This window comes from Centroberyx gerrardi, chromosome 4 (genome assembly GCF_048128805.1).
Source record: "Centroberyx gerrardi isolate f3 chromosome 4, fCenGer3.hap1.cur.20231027, whole genome shotgun sequence".
In the NCBI taxonomy this organism is placed as follows: Eukaryota; Metazoa; Chordata; class Actinopteri; order Beryciformes; family Berycidae; genus Centroberyx; species Centroberyx gerrardi.
In genome coordinates, this window is record NC_136000.1 from 23,691,448 (window position 1) to 23,706,573 (window position 15,126).

The window sequence follows — 15,126 nt, forward strand, 5'->3', positions numbered from 1 at the left end:
ATCCATTTGAGTCTCAGCATTCTGCAGGTTAAATCTAGTCATTCTGGTGTCCCGAAGTGTCTGTAGCCTTACATAGTTCCCTTGCCCCTTTTGCTTTACATATGCTCACCTCTATCAAAGAACTACTGAAAAAATAATATGGCAGTGTCATGGCTTGGTTAGAGTGCCATGTAAAAAAGAAATATTAATTTGGCTAGGAATTTTTTGGGCTACCACACATCGTGAAGGAGAATGAATAGCGGAATATGTGCAAGGAGGCCCACATTCTGCTGTTACATGGCTTAAATCCAGCTGTAATATTGCACTGACCAGTGTGGGTCAACTAGGTTACACAGGCCTAGATCTAGTTCTTAACCTTTCCAAAAATAGAACAATGAATGGAGGAGGCTTAGGTGAGGTGCTGGCTAACTGAACTGTCACTGGCAAGTCTTGAAGGCACACTGAAGGCACAGATTGTATGATTGCCCTTTTTCATTTAGATCTTTCCCAAGATAGGACCCGTCTTGCCATTTACTTCAACCTAGTCATAGCACCCAGGAGCCTTCATAGGCCTGCACACGCTCTGTTCAGGAAGTCTTGAGTCATGTGCGTTAATGACTCATTGAGGAGTCACATTTTGCTCAGCATGTGGTGATTAAGGTTGCATGGTGAAATCATGCATTACTACTATCAGGAAATGTGAAAAAAAAAAGCAGCACAGCCACTGGAACTTTTCTCCTCTGTGTGATAAAATGATTGGAGAAAGTGAGTGGGGAGCAGAGGTTGTTATTCAGATCCAAGGAGGTGTTTCATCTCTCATGGGGCCTCCCCTTCTCTGCTCTTCTTACTCCTGTCCATCATGAGCAAGCAGCATAGTGGCACCAGTGAACTGGTAAGCAGAGAGACAGGAATGATCCAGTTTCTCCACCCAGGCAGCCGGTAACAGGAGGACAACCTGCTTTATTGGACTGGACAGGCGCTGGCATCCTGGGGGTGGCTGCTCGGCACTGGCCTTTCACAGAGCTGCCCTTTTCATCCGCACGCGTTAAACGCTCCGCCGGAGCGGGGGAAGGGAGGGAGGGAGGATGTTGGAGAGAACGAGGGACAGAAAGGAGGAGAGAGATGGGGTAGTGAGGAGGGGGGAGCCTGCAGCTGTGTGAAAAGTGCACACTGCTCTTTCAAGATAAGCCATTTTTTTTCCCTCTCCCTCTTTTCTCTGTGCTGTTGCGTAGATGCTAACCCCTGCCCCAAGCCCTTGTGTCTGTTCATCTAAGCAGGAACTGAAAGGTGCAGATTAATCGGCCAGATCTGAACCAGAACCAACATTTATTTGCTAGCTCCCACTCGTAGCAATGATACAAACCCAGCAGAAACATCTCACATTCAAAGAAACTATTCTTTTTCAACCCCACCCCCTCTGTCTCTACAGCCACTGCGGTGGTTTGAATTGTTTTTCTCCTAAGCTATGTATTACAATAGCGAGCCAGTTGATATTGAGACATGGTGTGTTGGCTTTACAAAGTGCGCTTTTTCAGAATGGCATTTGCAAGTGAATGAGTTGCATTTATCCATATTGACAGATCTCAGTGGACCGAAAATAAAATGGATTGTATCAGGATGGTTTTCTGTGTTGTTGTTTGTTTGTCAAATCGGCGTCTAATCGGGGGTTTTAACTATCTTAATTTGCATTCAATACAGAACCTATGTTCCTTTTGACATTTTGACTCAGTGGAAAGAGGAAGTAAATGGAAAGCAATGGAAAAATTTAGTGCTACAGTAATGAATTTAAGATAAAGGATTCAAATGCATTGCAGCTTTAACTAATCACTATACTTCCTTTGGCTTGTCTGTTGCAAGTATGACCAAATAACCAGTCAACATTTTTATTGTTTTGACATCTCATCTGGTTTTGAAGATGTAATTATCTGACAGTTTAACAATGAACATTTACAGGGTCTTGAATGACATATGGAACTAATAAATCTCCCTCGCTCTGTTCTCTCCCCTGTAGCCCCCAGGCGTTTAGCAGTTACCTGGACGACATCATCAACTACCGCTGGGAATTGGAGGAAGGGAAGCCCAACCCTCTCCGACAGGGCCCCTTCGAGGAGCTCCCTCCTCGCACTCAGGTGGAGCTGCTGCACCGGCTCTGTGACTACCGTCTGGATGCTGCTGATGTCTTTGATCTGCTCAAGGTACACATACCCAGTTTTGAGTTTTTGTATTTTTTGTCATAACTGAATTAGAATCAAAGCCATACAGCTCTGGGTTGCGGGTACTGGTACTGAGGTCCAAAGATTTGGTATTACACTAACACCAGTGCAGATATGGATGTGATTAAGAGAGATGTGACTGCTTACAGTAGCATGAGTTGGTCCTGAGCAAAGACGCTACTTCTTTCATTCATTATTACTTTTACAGTAGTTATAATAGATAGTGTGCATACAATGTAGACGAGAGGTTCCTGATTTGAAATCATGACTTTTTTAAATACCAGTCCCTTAGTGTAAAGTGAGAGTGTTAATAAATTGGCACTAAGAGCACCAGAGCGCACTCTGGCATCAAACTGGTCAGCACTGTCAGAATTTCCATTAATATAATCAGAGTAACCATCTTGGAGTGTTTTACTCTAGGCTGAGGAGGAGGAGGAGGTGTAGTGGAGTTCTCAAATGCTTACAGTGGTAATCAAATGCTAGCAATCTAACCAGCCAGCTGCCGTTACACATGACAAAAATAACTTTTTGGACTAAGTAAGTTTGCTAATGAGCAAAGGTGTGACTGACAATAATTTGACAGTTTTACCTTCCCTTCCTCATATTAGCCGTGTGAATCAGTTCATAAATCCCCCTGAGAACATGAGATTAGAGTGTTGTTTTTTTCTAATGGCGCATCAAGTTGAATTTATGAATGCACTCAACAAGACACTGGAAATGCTTCATGCCAGTGCATGATACACTGGGGGCTAGGTTCAAAGGACTGAATGACATCACCCGATGAGGCTGACATGATTTAGGAACATAGTCTAATATGTGAGTACAGCTATGTAATGTTTGCTTCCATGAGCTCTTGCAGCTCCCGCTATCTAAGTTGGTAATTAATGTTAATTGATATATATGGTGATTGATGTCATCTGGACTTATTAAACCCCCCCCCCCCCCAGGGCCTGGATGCAGACAGCCTGCGGGTGGAACCCCTGGGGCAGGATGGGAATGGAGCCCTCTACTGGTATTTTTATGGCACTCGCATGTACAAAGAGGAGCCTGTCAAGAGAAAAGCAGAGAGGCTCAGGTAAATAACACTGTGCACCATGTATTGTGTTTCTCAATCCACTGTATCATGCATGTATGTTTGTTACTGGTCATGTTTTCTAAGGTAAATCGGTATGCGTGGTAAGTGTGTAATTGTGGTATAAATTTGACACTTGTTTACAGCCCTGTTAAAGGTTAATTACTGAGGTCCTCCCATTGGTAGTTACCTTGTTAAAGGCCTGTAATTTTAAAGTTTTTTTTCTTTTCTATCATTGTCTTTCCTACAGTGAAACCCTTGAGGTCAAACCGCCAGAGAAAAGGAAAAGGGGAAGACCACCAAAGAAGAAAAAATTAGAGGACATTCAGCAAAGGTGAAAAAAACAGCTGCTCTTTGAGTTTTTCAGAGCCCACAGCTTATCAACACAGCCTCGTCCAGAGAGATGCAGGCGTGTGGTAGTTGCACATATGGTGCACAGACATGCTGGTTGCGTCATAAGAATATACAGTATGCCTAAATTGTCACAGCAACTGCCATTTGTTCTCATTTGGTCTGCAAGTGCCTAGATTTCAGTCAGGGTTTGTGCAGTCATGGATAATATAGAAAAGTAATGGAAGTTGAAAATATTGTTTCCCAAGCTTGGAAAAGATCTGGAAATGATAAATGTGCAAGTTTTGGAAAAGTCATCATTTCTTTTGCAGTCAGTCAAGTGTCCAATGACTTCTAGCTTACTGGTAGTGATAGCTGGTTAATTATACATTTCTTGTCCGCATATTCCTCAACCATTTACTGACAACATGTATAGACCCATTACATTTAAATCAGCTCTTCAGGGGAAAAAAGTAGCTAAAATAGAGACTTAGAGGAATATTGGTCCTGGTAAATGTCATGGATGTGATGGCGTGGTCATGTATGTGGTTTTCCTATCCAAAATTGACACACTGTTAGGAAATCAGTGCTATCACCTTAATATCCAAGATAAAGCAGACATCTTAGCCAGTTTGTACTGTACACTGAGTGAGAACGAAGGTCACGGTCATCTATTTTCACAGTAGCAATAAATTGTACATTCACAAGGGTCTAATCTTCTATTCCCACATCCAACAGTCATGAAAAGTCATTTTAATTATTAAAATGTACAGGAATCCTATTTCTTAGATCAGAACTGTTGCATCTTCAGCTTGTTTTCATCAGTTTTGGTCTTTGTAGTGATGTTTTGGAAAGCCTAAAGGTCTGACTCTTTTTGTCTTTCAGTGAGGTGGAAAGTGAAGTGAAGACAAAGAATGGACTGGATGGCTTGCACTCTTCCTCTGGCACAGGTGAAAGGAGCTCCTGAACCTCATGAACCACTTCTCAGCAATTAAATCTTTCCTCAAGCATATATTTTTAAGCGAGCCCCATATAGTGACATCTATGTGTTGGGTTTGGTGTAGGACAGCCTTTTTTGGGGGGGGGCAGAAAAAACAAAACAGAGAAATAACTGAGCCTACTTTCAAGATGTCCGGTCTTCGGCGTTCCCAGTTTGAACACAGTTTATTCCTTGTCTTAACGTCCATCCAATTAATTTAACTTTAGCAGCTTAGGCTAAGTGGAGAGGTTGGCTAATTGCTGCTTTGCCTCTGACTAGAGCTTTTTGGGTACAAGCGAGTAGCTGTTTTCAGCTCAATGTAAGTGTGTTGCGGCGAGAAACAAGAGTTTATGTGCTTACTCAAATTTGCTATAAATTAATTCATGTCACTTATCTTGCTCCCATAACGTACAGCCATGTTATGTTGTGTGCATCTTCCTATTTTAAGTTAGGCTTGAAATAACTGTGGAGAGACATTCAATGGGAGCTGTGTGTTTGTGTGTGTCTGAGTGTGTGCAAGAGAGAGACAGAGTGAGATTGTTGATGCTTTTTTTTGGGGTGTGTGCAATGTGGATGTCAAGCACTTTAAAATTCACCCCTCTGAGACTGAAATCATTTATAGGCCTAAGCAGGTTGCCTTGGGGCTTCTTGATTTTTGTCATTTGTGTGATGTCATCCGCTTAGCCTAGATGTTGGGGACAAAATTTGAATGTACAATTGATATACTTGGGTTTGATACTTTATGCTGTTATAGTGGTCAGCTTCACAGACAAAACAGGTGGCAAGCTTGAAACTAGCACTAAGCTATTTTTCACTTGTTTATTTTTATGTTAATTAGGATGATGAAACAATGTATCGGTGCTTCATTTAATTTCCTACCAGGAATTTAACCTTTTTAAGATGAGCAGTTTAACCAAGCATACACATCTTCCTCAGAATCAATAAACTGATGTCTTGAATGTTCTTGTCTCTCCCCTTTTGCTTCTACCAGACCGTGAGCGAGGCAGCTGGTCCCTTGTGTGTGATACAGAGGAACAGTGGGTCAGTCTGGCAGAGAGCATCAAGGACAAAACCTCCCCACAGGACCGCCACCTCTACCGCATCATCAGCCAGAACTTCCTGCCTGAGATCAGCAGCATGATTGAGCACAAGGTCAGATACCAAAGAGACAATACCATTAGTCCTCATTACAGCAGCTCATGAAGTTCCCTCTTCTCTGCCTCCAGAAAAATCTCCCTTTTGTCTTTTCTTCTTGCCTGATTCTCAAAGGGTATTGCAGAGTAATAAGTTAGGGGAAGACCTGGGGCTTGACATACAGGTGGATTTACCACTGCCCCCTGGCCCCTTTTTTATTTTTAGATTTTTTATTACATTCTGCACTCAGTATTAGGCAGTATATAGTGGAGACTGACAGAAGAGCGCAGGTATGCGACATGGGACACAAGTCATGAAGTTGTAATTTCTCATTCTTTCCCTTCCATGCGGTGCTCTTACTCGCCTCTTACTCAAAAGGCAGTGGAGGAGAATTCAAAGTCTTCAGGGAGGGACCCTCAGACCTTTTCATGTAAAGCGTTTTTTTTGGGAAGTCAGTGTAGAAAGGAGGGGAGGAGGGAGGTGAAGCAAAAAATCAAGGACAGACTTTTAAGATTCAGCCCAACATCCATTCTGCTGCTTTCATGTTCTGGCATAGATCAGTAGCTTCCTCCAGGAGTTGTTTTGGTGGTCCTGGAGGCCCTCGCTGGGCCAGCTGCAGGACAGGTGGAGTGAAGGGAAGCTGGTCTGTGCTTGCCCTCAATGCTGAACACCAGCTTGGTAATGAAGTTGGCCCCAGGCCTTGAACCTGAACCTGACTGTCTGTAAACTGGAGCAGAGAACTGTGCTCTCACGCTAGCTTGGTAGTAACCTGCTATAACCAGCTGCTCAGACTTGGGGCTTAGCCATGCCTCGGGCCATGCTCATTTGTCCATCATTATCCTCTTGGAAATTACTCTCTAGTAGCTCAGGGGGATATTTTAGACACCCTGTTAGACCTGTTCAGAGCAAGTCACCTGTCAAAGCCAACACTGCCCACTCAGTTTTCCTTAAGGATTATTCTAACTTTTAGAATGGAATTTTGTTTTAAACTAACTATCTTTAGTGTTACAATGCTACAGCTAGTCAAGCCTAGCGTAGTTCCCCATCCCTAGCCTACCTGCTTGTATAAAGTGGGCTACTTTCCCCTCTGGTCCTATGTAACCAACACTGACTGTGTTGCTATAGAAACCTTCTCAGCCCATTTCCATCATCAGCGGTGAAAGGAAGAATCCTGCTGGCAGTCAGGTGTCAGCACAGGGGTCACTCACTAATGGTCAGCGGATGAATGTGGTCTTGTCCTTCATTGACTCTACGCTCAGCTGTAACTACTCATACTCAGAGATTTCCATACCGCATCCAAACAGGCCAACTGTGTATAGTTACTTTCAGTACAGAATATCAGTATAGGACTCTGGTGGTTCTCTGTAATGCAAGTAGCTCCCCATGTCCAGCTGGATGCATCCTAGAGTCTTTTTTTTTTTTTTTTTTTTTTAAATCACTGTGCAGTAGCCACAGCGCGGTGGTTTTTGAGAGACAAATACATGTTAGACTGACTGTTCTTTTAGCAGTATCTAATTAATAAAAGGAAGGCTTTTCACACATGCACTCCCATAATCCTCTCTTCATATGCAAATAAATTTCATTGCATTGTGTCATCGCCATAAATGCACTATGGGACGGTACAATGAAAGCATCTCAAAACATTAGCATCTCAGAGTAGCTTTATAAACCTTATGATTATCTTATATTTACACGTGTTTATGTGGAGCTCGCATATATGTATGTCATACACACATATGTGCAGTCTCTCAAGTCCTTCACTCCACGCGTCCTAGGCTGCTGTCACCAGCCATTTCATTGGCCGCTGACAGCAGGCGGGAGCTCACCTTGAGGCAGGATGGAGCCTCTTGATTGACAGCCCTGGTGCACGGCAGGATTCTCTCGACCTCTCTAAGTGGTGACACCAGAGGCACTCCATCTTGTGTGTGTGTGTGTGTGTGTGTGTGTGTGTGGGGGGGGGTTTAAGTGCTGTTGGTAATGCAGGGAGGAGTAGTGGAGCCCCAGGACACGCTGGTGCTTTGCATTGAGACTAGGCAGAGATGGAGTGGGGGTAGAGGAGGTGTGGAGGGTTACTGTAGCTCATTCAGCACTTTGGCTGTGACAGGCCACGAGCATCTTTCTTTCTTTCTCTCTTTCCTTTTGTCTTACTCTTTCACTCTTTATCATCTCTCTCTCCCTTCCCACCTACCTCTTCCTTCCTCCTCTTACCTCCTCACCTACATGTCAACACACACTTCATACACCTCCTAATGCATTTTTTTTGGGTTCCCATAGTTGTTTTGTTGCTAGCCAGAAGCCTGGCTGTGACACCTCCCAGTGCTGTTGGCAGCGCTGGGCTGACAGTTATTCACAGTCCTGCTCCACTGATGGGCTCTGACATGAGCTGCAGAGGCCAGTCCCTGATATAGACAGGCTTTTAAGGGATCTGCTTAGAGCTTTCTGCTGGTTGTGGTGTCTCTCTTTTACTGTGTGCTATCTCTAGATCACTATTATACCACTGATGTGGATTCAAACAAAGGAAAGAGATCCTGCTTAAAAGGTCCAGGTTTATGCATCCATATCACTCTGTAATGCAATGGTCAAACAGGACAGTACACCCTTAACACCCCCACCTCCACTTCCTTTCTAGTGCTAATCATTACATATGATTAGTGGAGCCATGGGGAGCACAGCGGATTTGATTTGTTTGACTAGTTTAGCTTGGCTGCCTAGGGAAAGGTGGGGGGATGGAGGCAGGAGAGGCAGAGGAGAGAGGGTGACTTGGGGGATGGGAGAGCAGAGCCTGTGACCTCTCAATCCTCACTGCTCCTCCATAAGAGCACAGGACTCCCCAGGGCCTGTCTATGTGTTGGCTTGTCTGTGTGTGAGTGTGTATCTTTTACAAGTGTGAATATGAGAGCTTAACTTTTGTGTGTCTTTGTCTCCTCTACAGGAGAAGGAGCAGAAACAGAAGCTGCTGGACCCTACCCCAGTCCGCATCTCAGAACGGCTCTCTGAGAAACACGTGAACCAAGAGGAGGAGGAGGTGTGTGTGTGCGCGTGTGTATATGTGTGTGCGCGTGTGTGTGCATGCACACATATTTGTGTTAGTGTCACAGAGTACAGGTATAGCACTGAAGTAACTATGTTTGTGAAAGGGGTCTATGCTAAGTGTTTCACCTTTCATGGATAATACTGGTCCCATTTTACTAATTTTCCTCCATTCAGAAGAAGCCATTTACTGCCATTCATTTTTGTACAGTATGAGAAACAACTTCCACGGACTTGAAAATTACCTGAGTTAGATAACCCATCATTGTAAACATGAAGCCTTAATTTGGTTTTGTCAGAGTTTTTTTTTATCGTTGTTTCATTGTGCTTGCATTGTGTTTTCATATCAGTGCACATATTATATTACGCTCTGCTTACTGTCAATCACCTGACACCAACAGGGAGAAAATGGAAATGGAAGTCTCCGGCAGGAAATAATCCCGTAGAAACATGATGCCTCGCAAACTTTATTGTCTCATCCATGTCTTTATATTTCAGCCGTCTTTGTTAGCTAGAACAGCAGTTAATTTCCAAAAAAAACAAGAAAAAACTAGTGATTGCTAAGAAATCTTATTACATAAGAATGCATTGCTAAATGACTGGGGGAAATGTAAACTACATGTAGACAGAAGTAAATGGGTTATAACTGTACCTTTTAAGCCAAAAATTTTGGTATTGTTACAACACTAGTGTGTGTGTGTACATTCTCCATGTGTGTATTCATGGGATTATTCATAGGATAAGCTATCTGTCCCTTGTTATATTCATGAGGGACCTTCCTTCCATGAGACCCAGTAAACTGATGGGCTTGTGTGTATATATCCAGGACAATCTGAAGGCCATAGCAGAGGTGGAGAAGAAGAAAGATGAGGAGCTGGATAGGCAGGTCCTGCTGGCCGAGCAGCGACGAGAAGAGGAGCGGCTTCTGCAGGAGGAACGGGAGAGAGAAGAGATGGAGAGGATCAAGGCTGTGGAGGGTAAGATTGATGGACGGATAGATAGATGGAGTACATATAGACAGCTGATGGCAGCCTACTCCATGCCGAAGGGGACCCACATTTTCAGACCTCATTAATATCCCTGGGGTCGGCACTGCAGCAAGCTCACACACTTATTAGCCCGCTACATTACTGTACGCGGAAAAGTGATAAAGTAAAATGGAGCATAGTGCCAAAAGTCAAACAGCAATGAAAGGAGTTGCAATCATTTCACATTCTTTCATCAGCACTCTGTCAGCAGCAGGTAGGGGGCCTTAGTACACTTCTTCCAGCTCAGGCATCAAGGGCAGAATGGATTTTGAAGGGCACCCCATATACACAGACTTTCACATCTCCAGTGCTGTGGTATGGCTCTTCACCGCTGAAAAATCTGCAGTAGCGTAGCAGCACTCACTGCCTTGTGATTTATGTATAGTACATGGGGGCTGTGAGAGGGAATGTTCAGGGCCTTTAATCACAGGATCCCTTCTCCTTTTCTCCCTCCCTCTGATGTCATCTGTCAGGGGTTAATGAACTGCTGATTGTGCTTCAGTGGAGGAGCCTCATTAATGTATTATAGATGAACAGCAGGACCTGGCCTGCTCTCTGGGAGGATTGCATATGTGGAATCCTCCCTCAAACATCTTTAATCCACACGGCAGGGGGCTGGCAGGCCTCTCTGCCTTTCATGTTAAAAGATAAAGCAGCGATATATATGCACTCTCTCTCTGTTCTGTTCTCAGTCTTTTGATCAACTGTGCCTAAGAAAAGATGGCTGATGAATCGTTCTCTTTCTACTGATCTGAGGTGCCGCTGTCTCTGATGGTGAAGGCCTAGTTTTTATTGACTCTGCTAACAGCGCATGGCCAGAATGGGCAGCGAGTGCACTTTAAACTGTAACTCAAGAGCCTGTAATGGCAATTAAAACACTTGTTTGCCTCCAGCCACTTGAGATTGATGTTTTTTTTATTGTTTGTGTATCTAATTGCCCCCTCTGTTCATCCTTCTCTCTCAGAGCGAGCGAAGAGGCGGAAGCTGCGGGAGGAGAGGGCCTGGTTGCTGTCTCAGGGAAAAGACCTGCCACCCGAACTCCTGAATCTAGAGCCTCATTCACCCATCCGCAGAGCACGCAGAACTAAACAATTGTAAGAGGCCCTACCTATTCTCCGTTATTGACTTTCAGATATTGCTTTCTACTTGACTGTCTCTCCCCCAATGGTTGATTAGTTTTTAACATATTTTCTGTTTCAATTTGCAGCTATGAAATTGATGACGACTATACTGCTTTGTACAAAGGTATGGTGTTCTGTCACTTGTGTATATACAGTTTATTAAATGATTACTGAAAGCTGTTGTGTGCTTTATCTGAAGCTGTATGACTTTCTCCATTCTTAACTGAATCTGATCTCTGTTCTCCAGTGTTGGAGGCCCTGAAAGCCCATAAAGATTCTTGGCCTTTCATGGAGCCTGTGGATGATTCCTATGCCCCCAATTACCATGAAATAATTCAGGTACAAATACCCTCGGAGAAAAGAATGGCCCACACATAATAGCAGTTAAGATTGTTTACACTAATGGTGTTTCCGAGATAATGCATCTTGGTTTGTGAGTGTGTGGTTTATATCCTACTCTGTGTGTTCAACTAGTGGTTTCTTTCCTTTGTTTTCACACATGATTTATTGCTTGACCTTTTTAATTGTTTGACATTTTACTATTTTGTCACTCCACTCAGACTCCCATGGACCTGTCCACCATTGAGAAGAAGCTCAACGATGGGGAGTACATTGCCAAGGAGGAGTTTGTTGCCGACGTGAAGCTCATGTTTGAAAACTGCGTTGAGTACAATGGAGAAGACAGTGGTAAATGAACATAGTCACCCCACCACCAACCAACTCCACCCCCCAAAGTCCCTCTGCCTCCATTAACAGTTGCCAAAAATCATTTTAGGATGCATTTGGCCTCAATATATGAGCAAGAGATCAAAATTAATTTCAGTAAGTGCATGTGGTGAGACTAGAGTGCATATGCTTTTTTTGGGGAGGGAGTGAGAGAGGGAGAGAGCAAAAGAAAGAGGGCCGGACCTAGTGCTGTGCTGGGGCCGGGGCCAGGGCAGCCTTGACAGTGATTAATGGGGAGTGATTGAGCTGTGCTCCAGTGCTCAGGGGGCTCTGGGCCCTGCAGTGCCAGAGAAACATTCCAGCCCCTAAGCCCCCTGTCTGGAGCCATCCATCCAACTGAATGCTCTCCCCAGGGACGGGGGGAGGAGAGCGGTAAGGGGGCCCGGGGTGGAGCAGGAGGAGGAGGAAGGGGTTGGAGGAGCAGGGGTCAACTGACGCCCTCTGACCTGGTCAGCCGGCCAGCGCTGGCCTGAGAACAGAGGAGTGAGTGTGTGTCTAAGGGTGCGTGGCATCAGATTGGGCTGCAGTGTTTGAGTGTGAGGGAGTGACTGAGAGATGGAGAGGTGGAGTGAGGGAGTGTGTGTGTGTGTGTGGGAGGGAGGGAGGGAGGGAGTGATTTGTATGTGTGTGGCATGAAGTTATTTGGATGCATATGTGAGGGTGTGCCATACCTGTTTTTGTGTGTGTTTATTCATGGGGGTGTGGAGGACATGGTTGTGTGGTGGTGTGTAAGCATTTTGTTTTGAACTATGGTGGGTGCTACAGCGATGGGCAGCGGTGAACTAACATATGAACTTAGCCTGAATGTTTGTGTGTGTGTTTCCCCAGAGTACACCATCATGGCGGAGTCTCTGGAACGGTGTTTTAGCCGGGCGCTACTGAAGCACTTCCCTACGGAGGATGGCGACACGGACGAGGAGTTCCACATCAGCAATGAAGACAAGGAGCGCAAGGAAAAGAAGCGCAGCCGTGGCAGCAAACTGGCAGGGCCCGAGAGCTTGATCAAGGCCACGGAGCAGGCCCAACGCAAACGAAACTCCCAGGGGGGCAAGGGCAGCACCCCCACTGAGGAGGAGGGCAACAAGCCTGCCCGACCACTCCCTCCCCCTCACTGGGCCAATGGCCCCCCTCACCCACACAGCCTGCCTCCAAGCCAGCAGCACATCCATGAAGGAGACATGAGAGGCATGTACCACCCAGGACAACAGGTAACTACAGGATTGTTGTCAAAAATTCCTCATAATTTCTTTCACCTATGCACATTATTTGCCAGTTATCAGTCATGATATGTTAGTAGTACTAGTATGTGAAAATTCCTTTTTCTTTTCCATAATTGTTGTCTTTGCCTCCTGATATCCATCTCAAATTTAGGATAAAAACTGCAATAGTGACTTCTCTCTGTTCTCTTGCCAGCTCCACCGCCCCCCTGGTCCCCATGGTCCACCCATGTATGCCCAGAGAATGGCCATGGATCCACGCTTCGTCTACCCTGGTCACATACCCAGGCATGGAGACCCCAACTTGAACCGCATGCCCCACAACTTTAACATGCAGGTATGCTGGCACAATGGCACCTTCATGGTATCTTTATAGAAAATGCCTGCGCCAAACATTATACATTATACCAATGCTTGAGTTCATTTTTTATTGAAAGACTGCATGTGATGAAAACTGTACTACTACTTTGAGCATTCCCTGTCATGATCAGTATACTGATTTAAAAAATCTTTTATTCCAGCATCGGATGGGTGATGGACACCACATGGGTCCTAGGTATCCAATGGGTCCAGACCCTCACCAACTGCAGCCCCAACACCAGCAGCAGCACCCGTACATGGGACCCACCCATGGCCCCTCTCTGGGCCCACGTCCTGTGGCCCTTCAGCCTGGACCCCCTCCTGAAGCCAGCATGTACCCATCCCGTCAGCGTCCAGAGGGCCACACCATGCACCCCATGGGCAACCGATTCTCAGGCCCCGAGGGGCCGCCCCAGCACAACTACCCAGGTTTTGGGGCTCCCGGCATGGGCCTATCCAACATGTGGACTGGTATGAATCCCCAGGGCCAGGAGAGACCCAGTGGGCCGTGCATGCAGGACCCCAGTATGGTGAACCAGCGCAACTACAATTTAGGTGGGGTCCCACCTCCAATGGGGCATAAACCGTGGCCGGAACCAGCTGCCGGATACCCCCACCCTCCTCCCAACGCCCAATACCGAATGCCCGCAGCGGTCAGCTCCCCAGGGCCCATGTCCTCACGTCCCCCTGTGCCTCACCCAGACTCCTCTGGCAGGCCGCGCTTGGCCTCCATGCTGGAGAGCCCAGAGATGCTGGCCCTGCAGCAGCTGTCAGCCTCCTCTGGACCCCCTGCCAGCACCCCTCGTCAGCACATGGGCAACTTTCAGCAGCCTGGGCCCCCGTCAGGAATTGGCAGCGCCCCAGCTCACCCCTCTCAGCAGCCCCCTCCTACCCCCGAGGTTCAGCTGCTGCGTCCTGCCAGAGACAATGGACCAGACAGTCAGCCTTCCCAACAGACAGACACGCAGCCCAAAGGTAGACCTGACCTTCTCTCCTAGCTTTCCAACAGCCGTCTGCATTGCTCATGAAGGAACCCAAGCGCAATCTAATGTTTTACCACAGAGAATTCCTTTCCAGAACGTAGTGTGTTATTTTGTTAATCAACACAGCCCCAGTCCTTGCCCCTCCTCTGTATCCTCTGCTTCTCGCAATTTGATTTTAATTATTTTTCACAGTAAGTGGCAAATTGAATATTCATTAGTTTGGTGAAATGTCTTGCTGGTTGCTTTGAGGGTAGAACAGACATGACATGTCATCAGTTTAGCTTCTCTAGTGAGTCCATGAATGTGTTCACATATTTTGTGTAAAATAATAGGAACAGGACGTTGTTGATCAGGATTTTCATTTGCTAGAGTTTTGTGTTTTTCTTTTCATTAGTTTGGACAAGTATTACTTTGGCACACTTTATGCAAAGGGCTGGAACAGTATATTTATACTCAGTTGTTGCTTTTCTTGTCCTCTTGATCTGAATCATATTCTTTTCAGTACCTTTTCTATAATGTTAACATGGTACATTGCATTCAATGTACTCAGTGCTAACTACACTTCCATAATTCTGTGTGTCAACAGGTTCAACATCAAAGCCCAAAATGGCTGCCAAAAACAACACAGACCAAGCTTCATCACACAAAAACTCATGCAACCAAGAGCGCCCGTCCATCCCCAGCCCCGCAGAGCAGCACAGTGGGCCAGCAGAGGGATTGCAGAGCGCACCAACTCCTAACTGGGGCAGATCACAGGAGCATCCGTCTGGACCAGGGCTCCCACAGAGTTCAACAGAGGGCCACAAGCAGGAGGTGGGTGGCCGGGGACAATCTACCAGCCACTGCCCCCCTCAACCCAGTAATCCCACTACTGTTTCATCACATCTCAACAACAGCAATAACAACAGTCCTGCTGGTCCCTCTACACCCGCGGCCCCTCAACATTCACAGAAC

At 45.8% G+C, this 15,126-nt stretch overlaps 1 protein-coding gene across 1 annotated transcript in view; it reads left to right on the forward strand.

The window, feature by feature from the left end:
• Positions 1-15,126, forward strand: part of cecr2 (CECR2 histone acetyl-lysine reader) — a 37,204-nt gene that overhangs the window by 19,246 nt on the left and 2,832 nt on the right. The window contains exons 3-17 of the mRNA XM_071896844.2: positions 1,991-2,174; positions 3,140-3,267; positions 3,515-3,598; positions 4,480-4,544; positions 5,565-5,725; positions 8,640-8,732; positions 9,564-9,714; positions 10,730-10,859; positions 10,973-11,010; positions 11,134-11,225; positions 11,447-11,573; positions 12,441-12,820; positions 13,026-13,166; positions 13,351-14,164; positions 14,759-15,102. Of these exons, the coding sequence (XP_071752945.2) occupies positions 1,991-2,174; positions 3,140-3,267; positions 3,515-3,598; positions 4,480-4,544; positions 5,565-5,725; positions 8,640-8,732; positions 9,564-9,714; positions 10,730-10,859; positions 10,973-11,010; positions 11,134-11,225; positions 11,447-11,573; positions 12,441-12,820; positions 13,026-13,166; positions 13,351-14,164; positions 14,759-15,102 (2,932 nt within the window). The remainder of the gene's footprint in view (positions 1-1,990; positions 2,175-3,139; positions 3,268-3,514; positions 3,599-4,479; positions 4,545-5,564; positions 5,726-8,639; positions 8,733-9,563; positions 9,715-10,729; positions 10,860-10,972; positions 11,011-11,133; positions 11,226-11,446; positions 11,574-12,440; positions 12,821-13,025; positions 13,167-13,350; positions 14,165-14,758; positions 15,103-15,126) is intronic.